Below are 25,937 nucleotides of genomic sequence, written 5' to 3' on the forward strand. Positions count from 1 at the left end.
GGCTCAAAAGATTAAAGAAGTACAACGGACCTTCCATGATCTTGCTGAGTTGAAAAACAACTTCCATCTCACCGAGATACATGATTGCCCTAGGCATGACCGGTGATTCGACAGGGAGACCCACTCCTTCGTGCAAGCATCGGAGGTAATTGGCAGAGATGACGAGAAACAAAAAAATTGTGAACATGTTAACGCAAGATGATCCAGCTGATGAGGAAGACATACCCGTGCCTGGCATAGTTGGATTAGGAGGTCTGGGGAAAACGGCTCTTGCCAAACTGGTTTTCAATGACATTTGTGTGCATAATCACTTTGAGTTGAAACTCTGGGTGTGCGTTTCCGAAGATTTTGATCTGCAACTATTGGTGCTAAAACTCGTTAAAGCCGTTAAAGCCGAAAGGGGTCGTGATGGAGACCTTGGAAGCATGAACTTGCAGCAATTGCAGATGGCATTGCGAGACTGCTTGAATGGTAAAAGGTATTTGCTTGTGTTAGATGATGTCTGGAATGAAGACAACAAAAAATGGGTGGAGCTGAAACAGTTATTACCCGGAGGAGCTACCGGAAGCAAAATCATTGTTACCACTCGAAGCAATAAAGTAGCAAAGATCACAGGTACAGTCTCCCCACACAAATTGAAAGCTCTTCCTTACAACAAATCTTTATCTTTGTTTCTCAAATTTGCTTTCAAGAAAGGGGAAGAGAAACAACATCCAAACCTTGTGGAAATTGGCGAGGAAATTGTCAAGAAATGCAATGGAGTTCCACTGCTACTGAAGACATTGGGGAGTATGCTTTTCTCCAAAACTGCAGAGCGGGAGTGGGAACTTGTGAAAAATAGTGAGACTTGGAAATTAATGGAGAAAGATGATGAAATGGTTTATGTTCTGAAACTAAGTTATGATCAACTGTCTCCTCGGTTGAAGCAATGTTTTGCTTATTGCTCACTCTTCCCCAAGGATTATGAATTTACCGAGTTTGGGTTAATCTCATTTTGGATGGCTCATGGTCTGCTTGAATCATCGGATGAAAATGAAAATCCGTTTGATATTGGTAGGCAGTATTTGAACGAACTATTGTCAAGATTTCTTTTTCAAGATTTTGATGTGGCATTTCTTTATAGTGTATTCAAAATGCATGATCTTTTACATGATCTGGCTTTATTGTTAGCAAAGAACGAGTGTCGTTTGGTAAACACTTTCAAGCACAATATTTCCCCAAGTATCCGGCATCTGTGCCTCATAAACTCCGATTCCTCCGACGAAAGTGCTTCCGATTTCCTTGGTAAATTAGGACATGTGCGTACACTAAGGTTTCCAAATATGGGAAAGACTGCAACCAGCAAATTCTTGGATGAAAATTGTCTCAGCAGGTTCCAACCTTTGAGGGTGCTTGATCTTTTTGGGTCTGCATTCGAGGTGTTGCCCAACTGGATTGGTAATTTGAAGCATTTAAGACATCTCAACCTTTGTGACTGTCGCCACATCAAGAAACCCCCCAACTCCATTTGCGAGTTGCAGAATCTGCTCAGTCTTGGTTTTGCTGGTTGTGATCAAATTGAAGAGCTACCTAAGGATATGAGGAAGATGACCCGTCTCATATTCTTATCATTAACTACAAAACAACGAGATCTTAATGGTCATGGATTAGAACACTTGAAATCTCTTCAATTCTTGATCATATGGGGCTGTGATAATCTGGAATATTTGTTTGAAGGGATTCAAAACCTCACATCTCTTCATACATTGGGTGTTGCCAGTTGCAAGAACTTGGTATCACTTCCACATGGTTTGAATAATCTTACTGCATTACAAACTCTAGTTATTGGGATTTGTGAGAAACTTGTTTTGAGTGAGCCGCTGGGATTCAAAGAGAAAGAAGATGATGATGATGATCAACGTTTCAGCCTTCTATCATTGGAAACTACATGTTTACCAAAGCTGGAGAATCTACCCCGTTGGCTTATACGACGATCTGCCAACACTTTGAAGAATGTCATGATTAGAGATTGTGAGAACCTCACAGCTTCACCGGAGTGGCACGATCTCACATCGCTTGAAAAAGTTGAGATCGTACGTTGCCGACGATTATCAAGTCTGCCAGAAACCATGCAGCGCCTCAAACGATTGCATATTGAAGGTTGTCCTGTTTTAAGTGAAAGATGCATACAAGACGTTGGAGTGGATTGGCCCAAGATTGCTCATGTTTCTCTTATAAGTTTGGATGGCAATATAATCTCAGTTGAAGATGATTGATCAGCCCCTTATTATCGGTATAAAGTGTCAATTTTCTTTCAAGATTCCATATATGTTTGAATTAGACATCATTTCCTTTCTTATGATGACGAATTCGACTCTCTCTACGAAGCACTGATACGGAATAGAGGGTCGAATCCGTAATCATGAGACTCTTAGTCCTACCATTCACCAATCATTTTGTGCTTTATGACTGCAAATCCGAATTTCCCAACATATGTTGGCTCTAACTGAATTGTTATGAGGTTGTGAGAGTGTTTGCTCTATTGTTTTGATAAGGTTTTACACCCTTCATCATTATTTTTAATGAAAATGGATTCACAATTCCCGACTTTTTTTTTTCATTTAATTGTTTAGCTTTACCTTTAATTTTGTCATGGCAAAGATGTTTTATAAAGTTTAGGATAAATTACTTATCTGATCACTCATCCATTTTAGCGTTTTTGTTTTGGTCATTATTGATGGGTCAAATGGATAGCTTTAATCATAATAATTAAGGTTACAAACTAACTTTATAATTATTTAAAAATTTTATTAACCACAACGGCAGTTTCAATTTTCCAAATAAATACATTGCATTTATCCTAGACATAGCTATTGTTAGGAGTAGTGCTGAGCTGGCACTTTTTATTTTCTTTTATTAATTATAATGACAGTTTTTTCTGCTAGTTTTTTGCATGTGTTCGGGGTTCTCTTCTTCCATGCGAGTTTGTTTTGCGCTTTGTCTTCGGTGCTGTTTCTTCGATTGTCACCATGTTTTCTTATTGTTTCAGCACAGCGATATCTAGTGTTCAGGGCCCTTGTGTGATGGAGTTGCTCGAGATCTTCAGTGGCATTTGTTCAATGAATTGATTGTTGGTGCTCGTATGAGTTGTTGATTAAAAGTTTGTTGTACAATTGCTGATGAATGGGTGTTGAGATGGGATTACCCTATACGAGTTGTTGAAGCGGTTTGCTTTGCTTTGGTGGTTGGGGAGAGTAAGTCCAAATAGTAATTTATTTTGATGCTCCATCAAATCTCTCTGGAAAAGTTTAAATTAGCCAAGTGGTGAGCCATTGCTTTTGAAGTATGCCTGTTTGATGAAGAAACAACGGCCGAGAGTAAGCTTAATTTGATCTTGGTTACTGAGCATTTTGAGCTATCTAAATCTATTTTTACATTCAAGTGGAGCTCCCTTTTGTTCAGTGTCGCTAGCTTTCGTGGATTGGAGAGTTTGATGCTATTGTAACATTTTGTTTAGTTTGGTTCTGCTTTTTGGTTAAGTGTGTGTACATTTATTATAACAAAATTCTATTGCCGGGCAAAAAAAATGTGACATTATAGAAACTTGATTGTTGTAAATATGGAACAATTAATTCGTGTGACTCCCTACTCTCTAGGGGTGTTCAAACGGTTAATTTGGCCGGCAACCAAACCGAATTAATTAAACTTTTTTTAAACCGTTAACCGAACCGATTTTTTTTTTGAAAATTTTAATCGAACCGAACAAAATTCGGTTATTTCGACCGGTTAACCGAATTAACCGATTTTTTTATAATTTTTTAATTAGATTAATTTGAATATAATAGAAGTATTTTTTATTTGGGTTAAAAATTTTAATTCATTATTGATAATTTATTGAGTTTACTATGGTTAAAAATAATTGAGTATTAATTTTTAATGAGTTTGAGCTTAAAATATGTATTTAATATATATAATATATTTCATGTTTAATCAATTCGGTTAATTAACTGATTTCGAACTGAATTAACCATTAATCGAATATTGAAAAAAAAATTAATCATTCCCCAATTAAACTAATTCAGTAACCGATCGAATTAACCGAACTAATTTGGTCTGATAGGTTAATTCAGTTAAAAAAAAAGAACACCCCTACCACTCTTAATCCCTCATCGGCGGAGGGATCATTCTTCCTACCTTTAAAATTAATAAAAAATTAAAATTATAAAAAACATAATATTATTTTAATAAAATTAGTTAAAATATAATTTTTAATGGATCGATCAAATAAAATGAAATAAGATCATCATTTACTCAACATTTCTTCTTTTGACCACATTTTAAACATGTAAATCAATATTATAATATCCACAAATTATTTAAACATATACAAATTAAAACCAAATAATATTTAGTCAAATATAAATAAAATATAAATAATTAAAAGATTTAAAAAGTATAAACTCACTTGCTTACATGATGTATAGTTTAACCTATTTATTTATTTATTTTACAAAACATTTTGGTTTTGTTTTAATAATTTGTTGTTAAAAACTTAACAATAATATTGACATGACATTTTATTATTTTTTTAATTCTGATGGGATATTATCTTATGGTGACAAGTCAGTATCACCGTTAATTTTCTTAATGACGGATAATCGAAACAAAACTAAAATATAATATTAGGTATAATTTTGGAAAAAATAATAATTGATGACTAACAAAGAAACTAAGTAATAAGTGAATTATCAAATAGGTAATTTACCCTTAGTTTTATTAAATAAAATTAATTAAACACGTGGAGTAGGTCGGAAAGAAAAAGAGATTACTTCATGGATGGATGTACATCATCGTTTAACTAAATCTTGGCCGTTGACTAAAAAGAGAGAGTCTATAAGTGCAGAAAAACAAGCCCACTTTGAGTAAGTTATAGATTCGCCCCAATCATTATAAGTTTAATATCAGCCTTAAGGGTACTTATATAATTCATCATGCAAGATTGAAAGAGGATTCTCTTAGACTTAAGGGTAGACCTATAAACGAACCGAACACACATGAACGAAGGTATGTTCATGTTCGTTCATTTAATAAATAAACGAACATAAACGAACACGAACATAAACGAACAAAAATTTTTTTGTTCATGTTCGTTTATTAATGAATATAACTTGTTCACGTTCGTTCATTTAATAAATAAACGAACATAAACGAACACGAACATAAACGAACACGAACATAAATGAACACGAACATAAACGAACATAAACGTTGGAGACCCTACCTTCCATTGTTCTTTCATGAAAAATAGTCGACAATGCAAATCAACCAAATCTACAGTGATAAATAGCGTAAGAGCTTATTAGCAGTGATGAAATGTTTGAAGATATCAAATATTTCGATCGATCTTTTAAAGATATTAAATGATTCACACGATTTTAATTTAACGCTATAACATTTATCTTAGTGTTCCATGATTACATATGAACAATCATTTTCCGCTATTACACTCTTTTTCAGAAATTGCATAGAAACCTTTGTTTTGTTTTCTGGCAAATTCTATATATTTTTCTTTTTACTGATGCTCATATACTTCCGATTTTACCTTTATCTTCCCATCTATTTCTAGAAAGAAGTATTATGTTTTCTTGAGTTTTAGATGTGAAGATACCCACAATAACTTTACATATCAACTATTAAGTTAAATAAAACAGAGAAAGAGATGAAAACAGACCTGTAACCCCCTAGACCCGGCCTATGCGTTTCGACTAAGTCTAGTGGATCACATTATGATTATTAAAGACATTTTTCGAAACCGTTATTCCATCAATATAAAATCACATTATAAATAACATGAAATTATAAACAAATTATACTATCAAAATCCAACTCGTAAATATAATACCAATAAATAATAATTTAATTTAAAACATGTCTTCAAATTCAATATCACAATAAACCGAGCAGTATTAGCAAAAGAGTTATCATTATAAAATCCGATATTTTAAAATAAGGTCCATGTCACCAAAATAAAGTCAACTTGCCAGATAAAAACATTACAATCTGATTTACTTCAAGAGATATGTTGATCCTCCAAGTGCTCGAACCAAGGTATCTAACCAACAGTATCTGAAAGGGGGAAAACATTTTCAAAAGGTGAGCTAGGCTCAGTGTGTCCCAACATTTCCATAAAATCACAATAGGTACAAATCATAGTCCAGTAATCTCACAAATTCGTAAAAGAGTTTAACTTTTTGAAAATCATAGTTTAAACCCTTTTCTGGTACACCATCAGTAGTTCCCAAAAATTATTTTCCATATAGCTTACTTTATGCACATAGCAAAAAGAAAGCCGACTTAAGGATAGGCTCTGAAGCTTGTATCCTTAAGCCCAAGTCAATAAGTCCATATAGCTTACCCTAAGCACACAGCAAAGGAAAGCCGACCTAATGAAACATCTTGGGGCCCTCAAGAGTCACATTAGGCCCAGTTAGCTTGCTCAGAGCTATTCCATCGTAATTCAATTCCAAAATTCAATTGCACCGTGGCATAAATTCCATAAATCCAAAAACATGGTAATCATATACCATTTCAAAACAAAAAATTGATAGCAGCCATATTCCATAAATTGTCACATTAAATAGGTGCATCAATAAAACAATAACCAATGAATTCGGTGTACCACATATTAAAACCAATAAAACAGTTCAGTAATAAGTAGGGAACACACCTCGACAATAGATTCAAATAACAAATCTACTGATTGCTGGTTTCACCACGCTCTGCTACAGTTTTCGAACGGGTGAATACTGGCACACGTGGTTTAACTGATCTAGAAGAGCTGGGTCGAGCTGTCGAACGATCCGGAGAGTCTCTTGTACCTTCAAACAATAATATTTATCAGTCCCAAATCCTATTTAATTGTTCAAAGCTAAACTTCTTAAGTATATAAGCATTTTTCGGGTTTGACTATCAATTTGAGGTATTTCGAGTCTGAATTTGGCCAAACGGATTGCGGAATCGGAATCAGGGCGTCGAAAAACATAAAGTATGACTTTCCGAAAATTCAAATTCTTGGTCAAAGTCAAAGTCAACCACTTTGACCGTAGATTTGGAGACCTTCGGATTCGAATTTGACAAAACTGACCACGGAAACGGATTCGACACGTCGAAAACTATCAGGATAGGTATACTCGGAAAAGATTAACGGTCGTTTAATGCTCGATCAAAGCCATTTTAAGTTTTGGTCAAAGAAAGTCAACGGTCCGGTCGGGTCGGGTCAACGGTCGGGTCGGGTCAACGGTCGGGTCGGGTCAGACTGGTCAAACCGGTTCAGACCGGTCAAACCGGTTCGAACCGGTTGAAACCGGTCAAACCGGTCAGAACCGGTTGAAAACTGGTTAAACCGGTTTCCAGCAGCCACTCGCCCTGCGGCGGCGCTTGTGGCGCGTGAGGCGTCCTCCGGGGCCCTAAAAATCCCGGAAAAATTTCTAAAAATTATTTTGAGCGATTTCGAGATACTTACAACGATCGGTTCAAATTTTTGAACGGCGAAGAGCTCGATTTCAAATCGGCCGAATCTTTGACTGCACCACCTCCTCACGCGCCGCCGTCTACGGCGGACAAGGTTGACACCGGTGAACTCGGAACGGCACAAGGAACACGATGGTGCGGGAGGTGTCGTAAACAGAGCAACGATCAGCGGTGAATTTAAGATTTCCTCGGCGATAGAGCTAACAAAACCGTCGCTACTTTGACTGGAAATTCCCGACGTTTGGCCGCGTTTCGCTTCAATTAATTTGAAGGGTTTGTTCCTCGCTCGATGATGAACACAACGGTGGTTTCAAAACAACGATCGGAATTCGGACGACGTTTGGATCGGACTTGAAAGTGGAGGTGTGAGAGGAAGAAAATTGAAGAAATAGCATTTGTGATTTCTGATTGTAAATCAGAAATCACGCTTAAATCATCAAGCCTACCGACAGTTTTAGGGGAAATTCAGGGCTTGGTCCCTGAATTTCCTTTACTTCAAAAATGGCATACAAGTTTCCATAAATTTTAATTTAGTCACTTAATTTCACCCATTTTCACAATTTACCTCCAATTTCAATTAATATTATTTTGTAAATATTCGGGTTGTTACAATTCTCCCCCTCTACAAGAAATTTCGTCCTCGAAATTTACCTTACGAGAATAGTTGAGGAAACTGAGCCTCCATTGACTCCAATGTCTCCCAAGTAGCTTCTGAGAGGCCTCGATTACTCCACTGAACTTTGACCATTGGAATTCGTCTATTCCGAAGAACTCGTTCATCTCTCTCTAAGATCTGAATGGGCTCCTCTTCATATGACAAATCAGGTCTCAGCTCTACTTCTTCAACCTGAATAATGTGACCTGGATCTGGATGGTATCTCCTCAACATTGATACATGAAAGACATCATGAATACGACTTAGCTCAGAAGGCAACTCAAGCTGATATGCAACAGGTCCTATTTTCTTCAAGATACGAAATGGTCCAATAAATCTTGGACTCAATTTACCCTTACGCCCGAATCTCAATACTTTCTTCCAGGGTGAAACTTTCAAAAAGACCCGATCTCCCACTTCAAACTGTATATCCTTCCTTCTTTGATCTGCATAAGATTTCTGCCTATCAAATGCCTCTTTCAGACGGTCACGGATTAATATGACTGTGTCCTCCGTCTCTCGCACTAACTCAGGTCCCAACGTTTTCCTATCACGCAACTCAGTCCAACAGATCGGAGTGCGACATTTATGCCCATAGAGCGCTTCATAGGGTGCCATACAAATGCTGGTCTGATAACTGTTATTGTAAGCAAATTCAGCCAACGGCAAAAAGTTCTCCCAACTACCATGAAAATCGATTACGCAACCCCACAACATATCCTCCAGAATCTGAATTACTCTCTCAGATTGACCATCAGTTTGTGGATGAAAGGATGTACTATAATCCAATCTTGTTCCCAAAGCCGTATGTAACGCCTTCTAAAATCTCGAAGTAAATCTCGGATCTCGATCAGAAATAATAGACAATGGAACACCATGCAATCTGACAATCTCTGAAATATACAATCTTGCCAGCTTATCCAAAGTATAATTTACTCGCACAGGAATGAAGTGAGATGACTTTGTAAGTCTGTCAACAATCACCCAAACTGAATCTTTTTTCGAATGAGTCATAGGCAAGCCAGTAACAAAATCCATAGTAATACGCTCCCATTTCCATTCAGGAATCTTGATAGGCTGTTACAAACCTGATGGATGTTGATGTTCTGCCTTAACTTGCTGACAAGTCAAACACCTAGCCACAAAGTCAGATATGTCTTTCTTCATACCAATCCAATAATACCTCTCTCTCAAATTCCGGTACATCTTATCTCCTCCGGGGTGCATAGCATATGGACTACTATGAGCCTCAGTAAGGATAGTCTGCCTCAACTCAGCATCATCAGGCACACAATATCTACCTTTAAAGCATAAAACTTCATCCTGATCAATTGCGTAATCTGAGTTTGTCCCCTGCTCTACTTGCTCAAAGATGGAAAGCAAGGAGCTATCAAGGGGCTGCTTAGCTTTGATCTCATCAACCAAGGTCGGCTTAACTTGCAATTCTGCTAACAAAGTGCCATCGTCATATAAATTCATCTTGGCCATTAAAGACCTCAACTCCGATACCGTCTTTCGACTCAAAGCATCTGCTACAATGTTAGCTTTACCAGGGTGGTAATCAATCACGCAATCATAATCCTTTAGAAGCTCTAACCAGCGACGCTGTCTCAAATTAAGTTCCTTCTGGGTCAGAAGATACTTTAAGCTCTTATGATCTGTGAAAATGTAACACTTCTCTCCATAAAGATAGTGTCTCCAAATCTTCAAGGCAAAAATTACTGCTGCCAACTCTAAATCGTGAGTAGGATAGTTACTCTCATGCGGCCGCAGCTGACGGGATGCATAAGCCACCACCTTACTTTCCTGCATTAAAACACAACCAAGTCCTGAATGTGAAGCATCACTATACACTGTAAAATCCTTCCCGAACTCTGGTTGAATCAACACCGGTGCTTGAGTCAAAACCGCCTTTAATTTCTCAAAGCTCTCCTGTTGTGACTCGCCCCAGTCAAACAGCACATTCTTCCTTAACAACTTTGTCAAAGGAGAAGCAATGATCGAGAAGCCCTCAACAAAACGTCGATAATAACTAGCCAAGCCCAAGAAACTGCGGATTTCAGATACGTTCTTAGGTTGTTTCCAATTCATAATAGCCTCTATCTTGCTGGGATCAACCTGAACACCTCGCGCAGAAATAATATGCCCCAGAAATGACACTTCTTGAAGCCAAAACTCACACTTACTTAGTTTGGCATATAGACGAAGCTCTCTCAAAGTCCGCAGAACGATCTTCAAATGCTCGTCATGCTCTGCCTCAGTACGAGAATAGATCAGAATATCATCAATGAAGACCACCACAAATTGATCCAAATATGGTCGGAACACCCGATTCATCAAATCCATAAAAGCTGCAGGAGCGTTCGTCAAACCAAAAGGCATCACTAAAAATTCATAATGACCATATCTAGTGCGAATGGCCGTTTTTACAACATCAGATCCTTTAACTTTCAATTGATAATACCCCGAACGAAGATCAATCTTAGAGAATACAGTAGCTCCTCGCAATTGATCAAATAAGTCATCAATCCTGGGTAATGGGTATTTATTCTTGACCGTCATCTTGTTCAATTTCCGATAGTCAATACATAATCTTAGCGACCTATCCTTCTTTTTCACGAATAGAACTGGAGCTCCCCATGGTGAAGTACTATGTCGGATAAATCCTCGATCGAATAATTCTTGCAATTGGACTTTCAACTCCTTAAGTTCCTTTGGAGCCATACGATAAGGTGCCATAGAAATAGGTGAAGATCCCAGATAAGTCTCAATCTCGAACTCTACCTCTCTATCAGGAGGTAACCCAGGCAACTCCTCCGGAAAAACATCAGGAAACTCGCTAACTGTACGAATCTCCTCGATCGTGGACAATGCACCTTTGGTGTTCAAAATACAAACAATGAAGGTCTCATATCCCTTCCGGATCATATGATCAATTTCCATCGCTGAAACTATATTGGAGAGATAACCACGTCGTTCACCAATTAACACAACAGTCCGACCATCTGAAGTCTTCAGAGTAGCCCGCTTGTATTCGCAATCCAACTTTACCTTGTGTTTATTCAACCAATCCATTCCAAGAATTAGATCGAACTCCCCTAAAGGAAGTTCCGTAAGATCAGCGAGAAAAATTTCTCCCTGAACCTCGAGAGGACAACGCTGAAATACTTTATTCACTAATACCGCTTGTCCTACTGGACTTGTAACTGTAACAGTATTTTCAGTGTTCTCGATCGGAATCTGAAGGTTTCGAGATACTGAGCTCGATACATAGGAGTGAGTGGAGCCATTGTCCAATAATGCAAAGTATGGGGTAGAATAAATAGTAAATGTACCTGCAATAACCTCAGGCTCATCTCTGTCATCACGATGTCTAGTTGCATAAACTAAAGCTGGCTGTCTAGCCTCAGAAGCTGTTGGCCCTCTATTTTGCTGAGGTCGGGCTCTACTGTCTGTCCTGGACGCTGATCCTCGAGTCTTTCCTTGACTACGATCTCTAATTGGGGTCTGTACTGTAGTCTGCGAACGCACAGGAGTTTGGGTAGTGGTCTACTCAAACGAAACTAACTGAGGATAATCCCTCCGATAATGACCACTAGATCCACACTGATAGCAAAGACCCATCTTCTTACGACACTCTCCTGAGTGTTGTTTACCACAATACTCACAAAGGGGCCCATTATAATACGACGAGGAACCGCCTCGACTGACAGCTAAAGGTGAGGATGCTGCAGGCCTGAAACGTGTATTGCTTCTCTGAGGGGCTGAAGTACGAGTCCTCTTTCTGGACTGTGCTGATGACTCCATCGGGCCTGAAAATTTCTTAGATCGATCTTGATCAACACGCTCTCTACCAGAAGCTAAAACCTCCACCTCTTCCGCATCTTTGGCTCTGCCCACCAGCACATCAAATATCTCATCCTGATGGGTTACAACTTGCCTACGCAGCTCGTATCTGAGTCCAAAGGCAAATTTACGACATCGATCTCTCTCCGTAGGTACCATACTGAATCCATACTTCAGCAACTTCAGGAACTCGATCTCATATTCAGAAACAGTCATGTCTCCCTGAACCAGGTCTTGAAACTGTTGTCGTCTCTGAGCTAAGTAGCGCTCTCCCAGAAAACGGCTCCGAAAGCGATCCTTAAAGAAATTCCAGGTCAAACGATCGGTAGGAACACTACTGGTCACTGACTCCCACCAAGTGTAGGCATTGCCATCTAACATCGCCACAACACCCTGATATCTCTTAGTTGAGTCCAAACCCAACTGATCCATGCGTCTCTCTGTATCCTGGAGCCAATCCTCAACTTCAGTAGGAGCTCTACCTATCTGTCCCCTAAAAGTTCTAACTCCATTGGCAATCAAAGTCTGCGAAAAAGGAACCTCAGATACAACACCAGTAGCTCTGACTACTCCCTGTATTAACTGCAAAAATTGTCTACCAAAATTCTCATCCAAAGCAACTCCGGTAGACTCTGACTCAATATCGGTCGCTCCTATTATCGGTGTAGTCATGCCAATACCAGCGGCAGGAGGCAGATCCGTTGGGGTCGTAGGAGCATGATCACCTATCGGAGGTGGGGGATCTACCCGTATCTCATCGATCGGATCTGCGAATCTAGCCACTCAACCTCGTCCATGGCTAGTTCGACGACCACGTCTAGCACTCATTTTGATGGATCTCAAGTTTACTACAGAAGATAAAACTTAGGGTTAGATAAGCACTTGGAGTCTCAAACATAGTTAAAATCTTAATAACTTTGTGACATGGCCTTAGTAACTCGTTTTGTAAAATATTTCAAAACCGTATTTTCAATGTGGACTCATACACAGTCCGAGGGTTAAAAACCAAAAGCTCTGATACCAATAAATATAACCCCCTAGACCCGGCCTATGCGTTTCGACTAAGTCTAGTGGATCACATTATGATTATTAAAGACATTTTTCGAAACCGTTATTCCATCAATATAAAATCACATTATAAATAACATGAAATTATAAACAAATTATACTATCAAAATCCAACTCGTAAATATAGTACCAATAAATAATAATTTAATTTAAAACATGTCTTCAAATTCAATATCACAATAAACCGAGCAGTATTAGCAAAAGAGTTATCATTATAAAATCCGATATTTTAAAATAAGGTCCATGTCACCAAAATAAAGTCAACTTGCCAGATAAAAACATTACAATCTGATTTACTTCAAGAGATATGTTGATCCTCCAAGTGCTCGAACCAAGGTATCTAACCAACAGTATCTGAAAGGGGGAAAACATTTTCAAAAGGTGAGCTAGGCTTAGTGTGTCCCAACATTTCCATAAAATCACAATAGGTACAAATCATAGTCCAGTAATCTCACAAATTCGTAAAAGAGTTTAACTTTTTGAAAATCATAGTTTAAACCCTTTTCTGGTACACCATCAGTAGTTCCCAAAAATTATTTTCCATATAGCTTACTTTATGCACATAGCAAAAAGAAAGCCGACTTAAGGATAGGCTCTGAAGCTTGTATCCTTAAGCCCAAGTCAATAAGTCCATATAGCTTACCCTAAGCACACAGCAAAGGAAAGCCGACCTAATGAAACATCTTGGGGCCCTCAAGAGTCACATTAGGCCCAGTTAGCTTGATCAGAGCTATTCCATCGTAATTCAATTCCAAAATTCAATTGCACCGTGACATAAATTCCATAAATCCAAAAACATGGTAATCATATACCATTTCAAAACAAAAATTTGATAGCAGCCATATTCCATAAATTGTCACATTAAATAGGTGCATCAATAAAACAATAACCAATGAATTCGGTGTACCACATATTAAAACCAATAAAACAGTTCAGTAATAAGTAGGGAACACACCTCGACAATAGATTCAAATAACAAATCTACTGATTGCTGGTTTCACCACGCTCTGCTACAGTTTTCGAACGGGTGAATACTGGCACACGTGGTTTAACTGATCTAGAAGAGCTGGGTCGAGCTGTCGAACGATCCGGAGAGTCTCTTGTACCTTCAAACAATAATATTTATCAGTCCCAAATCCTATTTAATTGTTCAAAGCTAAACTTCTTAAGTATATAAGCATTTTTCGGGTTTGACTATCAATTTGAGGTATTTTGAGTCTGAATTTGGCCAAACGGATTGCGGAATCGGAATCAGGGCGTCGAAAAACATAAAGTATGACTTTCCGAAAATTCAAATTCTTGGTAAAAGTCAAAGTCAACCACTTTGACCGTAGATTTGGAGACCTTCGGATTCGAATTTGACAAAACTGACCACGGAAACGGATTCGACACGTCGAAAACTATCAGGATAGGTATACTCGGAAAAGATTAACGGTCGTTTAATGCTCGATCAAAGCCATTTTAAGTTTTGGTCAAAGAAAGTCAACGGTCAACGGTCCGGTCGGGTCGGGTCAACGGTCGGGTCGGGTCAACGGTCGGGTCGGGTCAGACCGGTCAAACCGGTTCAGACCGGTCAAACCGGTTCGAACCGGTTGAAACCGGTCAAATCGGTCAGAACCGGTTGAAAACTGGTTAAACCGGTTTCCAACAGCCACTCGCCCTGCGGCGGCGCGTGAGGCGTCCTCCGGGGCCCTAAAAATCCCGGAAAAATTTCTAAAAATTATTTTGAGCGATTTTGAGATACTTACAACGATCGGTTCAAATTTTTGAACGGCGAAGAGCTCGATTTCAAATCGGCCGAATCTTTGACTGCACCACCTCCTCACGCGCCGCCGTCTACGGCGGACAAGGTTGACACCGGTGAACTTGGAACGGCACAAGGAACACGATGGTGCGGGAGGTGTCGTAAACGGAGCAACGATCAACGGTGAATTTAAGATTTCCTCGGCGATAGAGCTAACAAAACCGTCGCTACTTTGACTGGAAATTCCCGACGTTTGGCCGCGTTTCGCTTCAATTAATTTGAAGGGTTTGTTCCTCGCTCGATGATGAACACAACGGTGGTTTCAAAACAACGATCGGAATTCGGACGGCGTTTGGATCGGACTTGAAAGTGGAGGTGTGAGAGGAAGAAAATTGAAGAAATAGCATTTGTGATTTCTGATTGTAAATCAGAAATCACGCTTAAATCATCAAGCCTACCTACAGTTTTAGGGGAAATTCAAGGCTTAGTCCCTGAATTTCCTTTACTTCAAAAATGGCATACAAGTTTCCATAAATTTTAATTTAGTCACTTAATTTCACCCATTTTCACAATTTACCTCCAATTTCAATTAATATTATTTTGTAAATATTCGGGTTGTTACAAGACCTGTAAAACTTCATATTGCACTATAATATAACTTGTTTTGAATCTTCCAGAGATCGTCTCCACTCTCCAGTGAACAATAAGGTTTGGGAAAAAAAGGGGAAAATGAATATAAGTGCGAGGTGCCTCACAGGTTAACATATTGGATTTAATCTCCAAATAAAATTGGGTTAATTATGGAGTTGGTCATCAGAATATCATATTAATATTTTTAAGATACTTACAAATTGGTCACCAAAATTGATTTAAGAAGATTGTGTTAAACATAAATGAATGAACATAAACGAACATAATCGAACGAACATAAACGAACATAACCAAACAAACATAACCGAACATTCACGAACGTAAATGAACGAACGAGACCTATGTTCATGTTTGTTCATTTAATTAAACGAACAAAAAATCTTGTTCATGTTCGTTCATTTAATAAATAAACGCACATAAACGAACTTCCTGCCGCATGGTTCATGAACGGTTCGTTGAACGTTCAGTTCATTTATAGGCCTACTTAAGGGCTATCTCTCTATTGATTATCTCCTTCAACTCGTAAGACAAGGACGGTAACTCTATGTCCAAACCAAAAAAGATGAACAACATAAAATAATTACAACCTCATTCTTTCCATCAACAATTACACATCAATTAAGAAATACAATACAAGCAACAAATGAAATAGTCTGTACCAGCTTATTAAGATACAATGGAATCACTCTTTTGTTAGAGCATAGGCTCTTTATCCCTTTGAGTAATTTTCATAAATCGTAAGTTTGGGACACCACTGTTATACTATATATTGGCACACCCACATCTTCAAAAAATTATTGTGACTTCACCGTAAGGGAAATGGAACATATGAGTTTCGGATCTACAACGTTCGATCAACCCAAAATTAGAGGAGGTATCAACTTATAACCACATAAACCTAGGGTCCCTATTTCAGATCTTCACAATGTTGAGATCAAACTCACGCGTAGTCCCATGGTGGATGAAACTAGAGCTCTTTCTCCTTTCGTTGATGTCTCTAGGCCTGGAAGAAGGGTCCCTCAATCCCAGTTACAGCCAAGACTAGTTAAGAAATATGGCTCTATCTGTCGAATCAAGAGAAATAAAAAAAGAAAAACAAATTGAAAGGTTTTGGAGATAGCAAGATAGATATTTCTAGGTATTCGCTTTCGGAATCAGGCCTCTCTAATAGAAGACATATTCTGACCCGAGAATCTAAAAAGACTAGAACTTGGGAGAAGTTTAGGGATTCAGTTTGTGGGTAATGAGGAAGACATTATTAAAGATTTTGTGCAGCTTGAGTATCTTTGAAGCTTTCACTCTGGTAAGTGGATTATCGTTACAAATTGTTGTCTCTTGGGGTCGTGGTCTTCAGGGGGTTGGTTTCAAGCAAGTTGTCGTTTGTTCCACTATCATATAGTGGATATAGGTTTATGGATTGACAAAATTTTTATATCACTAGCTTCAAGGTTTATCTCTGGGAAGTTAATTTATGTTTGGTCTGAGTGGATTGTTTTCGGTGCTGTTTCTTCGATTGTCCCCATGTTTTCTTATTGTTTCAGCACAACGATATCTAGTGTTCAAGGCCCTTGCTATGTTCAAGTTTTAAGGTCAATTGTGAAAGTTTGGTTTAATCATGATGTTTTGTGATGGAGTTGCTCGAGATCTTCAGTGGCATTTGTTGTCAATGAATTGATTGTTGGTGCTCGTATGAGTTGTTGATTAAAAGTTTGCTGTACAATTGCTGATGGATGGGTGTTGAGATGGGATTACCCCATACGAGTTGTTGAAGTGGTTTGCTTTGCTTGGGTGGTTAGAGAGAGTAAGTCTAAATAGTAATTTATTTTGATGCTCCATCAAATCTCTCTGGAAATTGCTTTTGAAGTCTGCCCAGTTTGATGAAGTATCGACGGCCAAGTGTAAGATTAATTTAAATTGGTTATTGAGCTATTGAGTATTTTGAGTTATCTAAGTCCATTTTTACATTCAAGTGGAGCTCCCTTTTGTTCAGTGCTGCTAGCTTTCGTGGATTGGAGAGTTTGATGCTATTGTAACATTATGTTAAGTTTGGTTCTGCTTTTTGGTTTAGTGTGTGTACAATTTTTACTTACTATATTTACTCTTTTTCCCCAAATAAGATTAGAAAGATTTTTAACAAGGCATACAGTCTAGGATAATTTATTATAACATAATTCTATTGCCAAGCAAAAAAAATGTGACATTATATAAACTCGATTGTTGTAAATATGGAAAAAATAATTCGAGTGACTCCCCACTCTCTAGGGGTGTTCAAACGGTTAATTCGGCTATTGATCGAACCGAATTTCCATTAATTAAATTAACTGAATTTTTTTTCTTTGACCGTTAGTCGAACTGAACTTTTTTGTTGTTGAAAATATTAACCAAACCGAACAAAGTTAAGTTATTTCGGTCGGTTTACTGAATTAACCGCTTTTTTTTATAATTTTTTAATTAGATTAATTTGAATATAATAGAAGTATTTTTTTTATTTGAGTTAAAAAATTTAATTAGGTTTTGATAATTTAATGAGTTTAGTGTGGTTAAAAAATGTTTGAGTATTAATTCTTAATGTGTTTTAGCTTATTTAATATATATAATATATTCCATATTTAATCATTTCGGTTAATTAACCGATTTCAAACCTAATTAATAGTTAACTGAATATTGAAAAAAACATTAACTCTTCTCCAACCGAACTAATTCAGTGGCTGACCGAATTAACCGAACTAATTTGGTCCGGTCGATTAATTCGGTTTTCATCTCTCAAGGGCGGAGGGATCATTTTTCCTACATTTAAAATTAATAAAAAAATTAAAATTATAAAAAACATAATATTATATTAATGAAATTAGTTAAAAAATAATTTTTAATTGATCTATTGAATAAAATGAAATAAGATCATCATCTACCCAACATTTCTTCTTTTGACGACATATTAAACATGTAAAACAATATTATAATATCCACAAATTATTAAACATATAAAAATTAAAACCAAATAATATTTAATCAAATATAAATAAAATATACATAATTAAAAGATTTAAAAAGTATAAACTCGCTTGCTTACGTGATGTATAGTTTAACCTATTTATTATTTTTCTACAAAACATTTTGGTTCTGTTTTAATAATTTGTTGTTAAAATATTAACAATAATATTGACATAACATTTTATTATTTTTTTAATGCTGATGTGATATTATCTTATGGTGATAAGCCAGTATCACAGTTAATTTTTTAACGACGAATGATTCCAAACAAAACTAAAATATAATACTAGATATGATTTTGGAAAAAATAATAATTGATGACTAAAAAAGAAACTAAGTAATAAGTGAATAATCAAATAGGTAATTTACCCTTAGTTTTATTAAATAAAAGTAATTAAACACGTGAAGTAGGTCGGAAAGATAAAGAGATTTTTTCATGGATGGGTGTACATCATCGTTTAGCTAAATCTTGGCCATTGATTAAAAAGAGAGAGTCTATAAGTGCAGAAAACAAGACCACTTTGAGTAAATTATAGATTGGCCTCGATCATTATAAGTTTAATATCAACCTTAAGGGTACGTATATAAGTATCATGCGAGACTGAAAGAAGATTCTCTCTTAGACTTAAGAGCTATCTCTCTATTGATTATCTCCTTCAACTCGTAAGACAACGACAATAACTTTATGTTCAAACCAAAAAAGATGAACGGAATAAAATAGTTACAACCTCATTCTTTCCATCAACAATTACACATCAATTAAGAAATACAATACAAGCAACAAATGAAATAGTCTGTACCAGCTTATATATTTCCATCAACCTCATGTATATGTGTGTGTAAACTTATCTATTTCTATAATTTTATTTTAGTTGTTTTTTTTTAAAAATCATATCTAATGTTACGTTTTAGTTCCATTTTGATCACTTACCGTTAAGAAATAAACGATGATGTTGAATTATCACCATAAGGGAATGTCAAGTCATCATTGAAAAGAAATTTATATCAACAATATTATTTATTTTTTAGCGGTAGGTGACTAAAGTGGAACCAAATCGTAATATTGATATAATTTAAAAAAAATAATTGGGCGACGAAAATAAAACTATGTGAATAGATGAGTGACTAAATACCTAATTTATCATATATATATATATATATATATATATATATATATATATATGCCTCATGAGAAATACTAGAGACGACAAATACAAAATTTCATTTGTCAGAAATTCGTAAGCAGAAAAATAACAATACAAAATTTCAAATCCTCATGAGAAACATCGTGTGGAACGCATCCAATATTACTTCTGAATCATGATGAGAACGAGCAAGAAGCTCAACATGTGTCCTATTTTCATCCTCGTCGAGTTCCCCATTGACATTTTCAACATCCTAATCTTCTTTTTTTTCCTCTTCTTCTTCTTCGTACTCACCTCTTCTTCCATGGTCTGCGCGGGATCGTCATCTTCATCAAGATCAATCCTGTCAGTAGACTCAACAGGCTGTTAAAGCTCATTTCTTCCTACAGAGAATAAGGGGCTCATCAATCGTCCTCTGAGATTATATTGCCATGCAAACTTATAAGAGAAGCATGGGCAATCTTGGGCCAATCCACTCCAACTTGTTTGCATCTCTCACTTAAAACATGACAACCTTCAATATGCAATCTGTTAGAGTATGCCGAAAGACCAATTATATGATGATTGTAATAATACTTTTATTTACCGATTTTATTGAATAAAGACATTGCCGCTATTATTTTCATGTGTTTAACATAAACTGGAAGATAATAAAGTCCATATAATGACATAATTGTTATTATTAAAAGATCCCTAGTCAAATATTATTATGGGCATGGACAATAATAATATGCTTAAGACTAACATGTTATTGATTGATGACAACACGTTGTCATTGACATAGAGATGTCAAAATTGATACAAGATTATATTGTTAGAGAACAATGTATTGGATTGACCGACCATGAGCATATGTCTTGGATTATTATGTGACAGTCATAACATTGCTCATGGTGATGACTATATTTATGATCCTCAGACTTGAGATCAATACTATCCCAACATATATTGTTGTATGTTTTGATGCAGCTAAACAAGCTCCGTAACTGGTTGCTCTATAAAGACTGTTATTGAATATATCTCAATATATGTAGTGGGTGTGTATGATTAAGATAGGATTTATCCTTCCTACATAATAGGAAATATATCACAAGCCACTTGATTGAGTAAGACTAGAAACGCATGGCCATGCTCGAATAAGTTGATATGAGATATCATAAACTATTCGTTAATTAAAGTCTACTCTAGATATCAAGAAACAATATATGGGCTATACAAGTGTGACTATTCCAAGACTTGTGCCTATTCTAGATATAAAGGACATAAGGATGTAATACATAAAAGAGTTAATCACCAAGATGATATGTCGAATCATATTTTCTTGTAACTTAGGTGACAATGATATATTGCTAGATGTCACTCATTGTATGTAACCCCCACAGACCGATAAGGGTAGCCCGATCCGATCCGGGAAGTCACATTAGGGCCACCGAAGCGACCCACTGTAAAAATAGCAGAAAATTTAAAACTTTTTATCAGAACATGTAAACTTATAAAATCAGTTTTCACTATTTAAAAATAAAATAGATTTCCAAACACATATATAAATCAAAATACAATTACATGCCCCCTAATCACATGTACCATACTCTGCAACAATGCCGGACGAACTCCCTTACTGAAGTCGATAGATGCACTGGTACAATTCTTTTAACCTGAAAATGTGAGTAATAGAGTGAGCTTTGGAAAGCTCAGTAATACATAACTACCAGATGATGCTGATGAACGTGCATATACATATAAATATATATTTCCTTATTATTTCCGAACATGTACAGATTTTCATGCTGAGCAAAGATCTTACTGATATTTCAGATGGTAACGAATAATGAGCTTTCAGTTCAGAGAAATATTTCGGATGACTGAGTTCAGGAGATCAGAATAGGTTTTCTAGTGTGTTCCCAAAAATCATGTAACTTTTCAGATCTTTTTAAAATATATATATATATACCCCATCCCAACACAACATAATGTGTAGGTTTCCCAGAACCATACACCCAACCCAACACAACATATAAGGCCCTGAGCACAAAGCCGAGGAACCTGCGAAAATTCTTCCTTCAACAATACCCCCCATTTAAAACATTTCTCCGTCGGTAAACAGAGATATCAAAAATCAAAACATAATTCATATCAGATATCAGAACAGAATCCAGATCAGAATCAGAACAGAATTCAGGTAACGTATCAGAACAGAATTCAATTCGGAAATCAGATAAAATATTTATATAATTAGGGAACACACCAGAGTTTACAGGTATTATTTAGAGGTACTGTATCAGGCAGAGAAACAAAGTTATTCAGTATGCCGATAGAATATCGGAATTCAGAATCACTATTGGAAGAGTTCAATAACTGACAAAATCATCAATTATTCAGAATATGACTTGAGCTGTAAGGAAGAAATGAAGATTTAGGACATTTACAATCTATGTCGATTGATCGGATTATCAAACAACTCTTAAATGAATAACTCCCAAAATTAATGCTTGTCGATTGATCAATTCATTGTTCTTCCAGGGTATTTACTCTTTAATACCACAAACTCTTGTCCATAGATCATTTTCGGAATCATCACTGAATAGATCTTCCAATGTCTTTATTTTAATTTTACGCTTCCAATATATCATGAAATACTAACGTGCTTGATTTGTAGTTCATGATCCAGAAGAACAGTACATTGTGTATGTTCATTAATGTTTCCAGACTCATTCACATCACTTACTTAATCCTTAGTGCTTGAGGTTGCTTAGTTCATTTAGCATTCAAGTCTATTCCAGTTACTTCGGGATTTTCCAGAGTAATTTCGTACGTTTCTGAATTTCAGATACATATTGTACTTCCGTTCAGTTCAGCTTGGTATTCGTGGTTGATTTGTCGAACAAATATCCAATTCTTAGTACCGAATGCAATCTAGAGTTGAGTTGAGCTGAATACTTCCAAAATTATCATTGAGCTAAACTTGAGTAGAAGAACATGCATTCAAGTAATATCTATGTCGTTCAGGTACTGACATATTATTAAGGTTGATCGGCTCACTTAAGTTATGTTCCATAACTTTTAAAGGTAGTCCAATACCTATGCTTATTTGGAATCCTTAATTAATCCAAGGTATTTACTTAGTTTAGGCCATAAGGTTATTTTGGTAATTTTGGTGTTCAATTTTATTCCATTTATTTCAGAGCTCGAGGATATCCAATCATTCCTGAGCTTGGTGATATTCTTGGGTCATTTCCATTACAGGGGTATTTTGGTCATTGTACAGATTCAGTGTACTTTAATCATTTCCTTCCGTCTGATCTTACTATTAAATTCAATCTTATCATTTATTTCAGTCCTTTCGAACAATTCTGACAACAGAACACCCCCGACAAATTGTTCTTCAGGTATTTACTCATAACTCGGATATTTCCGGGTCAAGTGCCTTCTCAGATTTTACAAACGGAACATCAGGAATTTTCCTGCACTAAGTCAGGATTTTAACAATCAAATCCGTACTTAATCGAGTTAAGTACGAATCCTCTAAGTATTTTCTCATTCAGAGTCAATTCAGACTATTCTACCTCTTAAGGCATTTCCGTAATTTCTTAACCAGATAATTTCGATATTAGCTCTTAACGAAAATAATATAATTTAAAGATCCTATGATTAATTGCTTTCTTGAATACTCTCTGATCTTGAAACGGTTCTCTCAACAAACTTATAGTATCCTTCACAAATTCTCATAGGATTAAAACCGGTTATCCATAATTTCCAAATAAAACTAACATTTCTTATACACATCAATATTTTTATCAGATCAATATGTCTGTAAAATCCTCTTATTTAACTTCCATATTCAAATCTTGTCTTTTTATAACATAAGGGTATTTTCATAATTTTACCCTACCGGAGTATTCTCATAATTTCCCATCCAAGTACCTTTAACATTTAACCTTTGATGAAATAAATTATAAGTTGCTGATACAGGGCTGATTTCTTTATCACTAATCACAAACTTGTAATTTAATCTCACAATTCCTTAATCTCTTATATTAGTCATTCGATCCGTAATTAGTTACAGAATTTCTACCACATCATATCGAGTGTATAAACTATTCAACTCCACCAAAGTGACCAACATTATCTTGTTCATGCATTTATCAATATAAACATGTTCCATAAAGCATAAAGAGGTAGTAAAATATTACCTCGATTTCCGTGCAATACTGATCGACCATAAAAATTCCATTCGAATGCCTTTGATCTTCAATTCAACTTCCAATAATTCCTCAGATACATATCAACATAAATTATATCATAAACGAAGCTTAATTACGATAAACGGATCGAATCGGGTGATAAATCAGTGAAAGATGGCTTACCGGGTTCGAATTTGGCGAAACAAACTTCGGATTCGGATTCAGGACGTCGAAAGCATAAAATATGACTTTTCAGAAATTTGGAATTTTCGGTCAAAATCAAAGTCAACGGGTTTGACCGGCAATTTCGAAGCCTTCGGGTTCAAATTTCGAAAAACAGACAGCGGAATCGGATTTGGAACGTCAAAAAATGTCAAGATAGGTATACTCGGTCGAAGTCAAAGGTCGTTTAATGCCCGGTCAAAGCCGGTTAAAGTTTTGGTCAACAGTGGTCAACGCCGGTCAACGGTCAATGGGTCAATGGTCAACGGGTCGGGTAAATGGGTCGGGTCAACAGGTCGGGTCAACTGGTCGGGTCGGGTCGGGTTATGACCGGTCAAACCGGTCAAAACAGTTCCAAAACCGGTCAAACCGGTCACTTTTTCCTTCCCCACGAACAGTGGCGGTACGTGGGGGCGCGTGAACAGTGCTAAAATCCCGGAAAAATTTCTAAAAATTATTTTGAGCGATTTCGAGATACTTACAAAGCTCGGTTCATAATTTTGAACGGCGGAGAGCTCGATTTCAACAAATTGGAAACTTTGACCGCTTCACCTCCTCACGCGCCACCGTTAACGGAGACCAAGGATGGCACTGACGAACTCGGAACGATGCAACGAACACGATGGTGCGGGAGGTGTCGTAAACGGATGACCCGATCGTCGTGAATCGATGAAAAACCAACTAAAACCGAATTATTACCGACGATACTTCCGACTGAAATTCACGACGAACGACGATGATTCACGACGAAAGGTTTGAGGGGTTTTGTTCCTCGATTGACAATGAACACGATGGTGGTTTCGGTTCGTCGATCGAAGGTCGGACGGTGAGTAGATCGGAGTTGAAAGGAGGGTAGTTGGAGAAGACAAAACTGGAAAATTATACTGAACTGCGCACGGGGGAAGAGTTTTATAACTCAACCTATATAAAAATTGGGTAAACCAAGAGTTTAGTCACTGAACTTCCTGCACTTCTTAAAACGGTCTGCAAACTTTGAAATTTTACAATTTAATCCACTGTTTCTTTCAAAATACCAATTAAATCCACCACTTTATAATTTCTTAAAATTTAGCCCCTAAATTGGGATGTTACATTGTATGTAATATTAGAATTGTTCTAATAATTACTGCTAACGTTACAAGAACCTACAAGGTCACAACCTAGGATTGAAACGAGCAAAGATGTACAATTCGTTGTACGTTACTAAAATATATATATAGAGAGTTAATTAAATATATGTTTTAATAATCCCAAATATTTAATTTCAATTAATTAAATATAGATTTAATTATTTTAAAATAATAAAATCCCTAATATGATTAGGGTAACTTGGATATAAAAGGATTATTAAATTTCAATTAATTAAATATAGATTTAATTAATTTGAAATAATAAAACCCTAATATGATCAGGGTAACTTGGCTATAAAAGGGTGTGTTAGGTCTAGCAGCCGTTTGACAACACACACAAAAAACCTTCAGCCGTTTTTCTCTCAAAACTGTTTTGGGGAAGAAAAATATTGCTCTCAATCGGGTGAACTGAGTAGAGGCCGAGACGTGATTTCATGGAGGCTTACGATTCGAACCGATCTACACCACCAGTATTCACTGTTGTCCTTGCTGTTTTTTGAGGAACCCGCTGTAAGTATTCGTATCTCTTCCTCATGATTTCAGTTTTTCATACTTGGATCGCTGGTGAGACCGTCGAGTTTTGTTTTCGCTGCGCCATGGGGTGCGCCGACGGTTCCAACAGTGGCATCAGAGCCACTTGTATGATCTAAAGTTGGGTTAAATTTTTGGTTGATGCGGTATGTATGAGATGCATGTTTTAGTTTTATCGATTTCGGTAAATATGCTGATATTATTGTTCGAATTGATAACCACAAAGTTTAATATGTTAATATGTTTTTCAATCGTTTTGTTGTT

At 36.6% G+C, this 25,937-nt stretch overlaps 1 protein-coding gene across 1 annotated transcript; it reads left to right on the forward strand.

The window, feature by feature from the left end:
• LOC120208568 (putative disease resistance protein RGA3) lies at positions 1-2,255 on the forward strand. Its single transcript, XM_039207798.1, has one exon. It carries the CDS (start codon positions 159-161, stop codon positions 2,253-2,255), a length of 2,097 nt encoding a protein of 698 aa, XP_039063729.1. The 5' UTR covers positions 1-158.
• Positions 2,256-25,937: the final 23,682 nt, after the last annotated feature.

The sequence above is a fragment of the Hibiscus syriacus genome, unplaced genomic scaffold (assembly GCF_006381635.1).
Source record: "Hibiscus syriacus cultivar Baekdansim isolate YM2019G1 unplaced genomic scaffold, ASM638163v2 tig00016637_pilon, whole genome shotgun sequence".
NCBI classification, from domain to species: Eukaryota; Viridiplantae; Streptophyta; class Magnoliopsida; order Malvales; family Malvaceae; genus Hibiscus; species Hibiscus syriacus.

Excerpts from the sequence above, each read along its gene's own strand:
- LOC120208568 (XM_039207798.1), top strand. The coding sequence starts at position 159 with ATGACGAGAAACAAAAAAATTGTGAACATGTTAACGCAAGATGATCCA.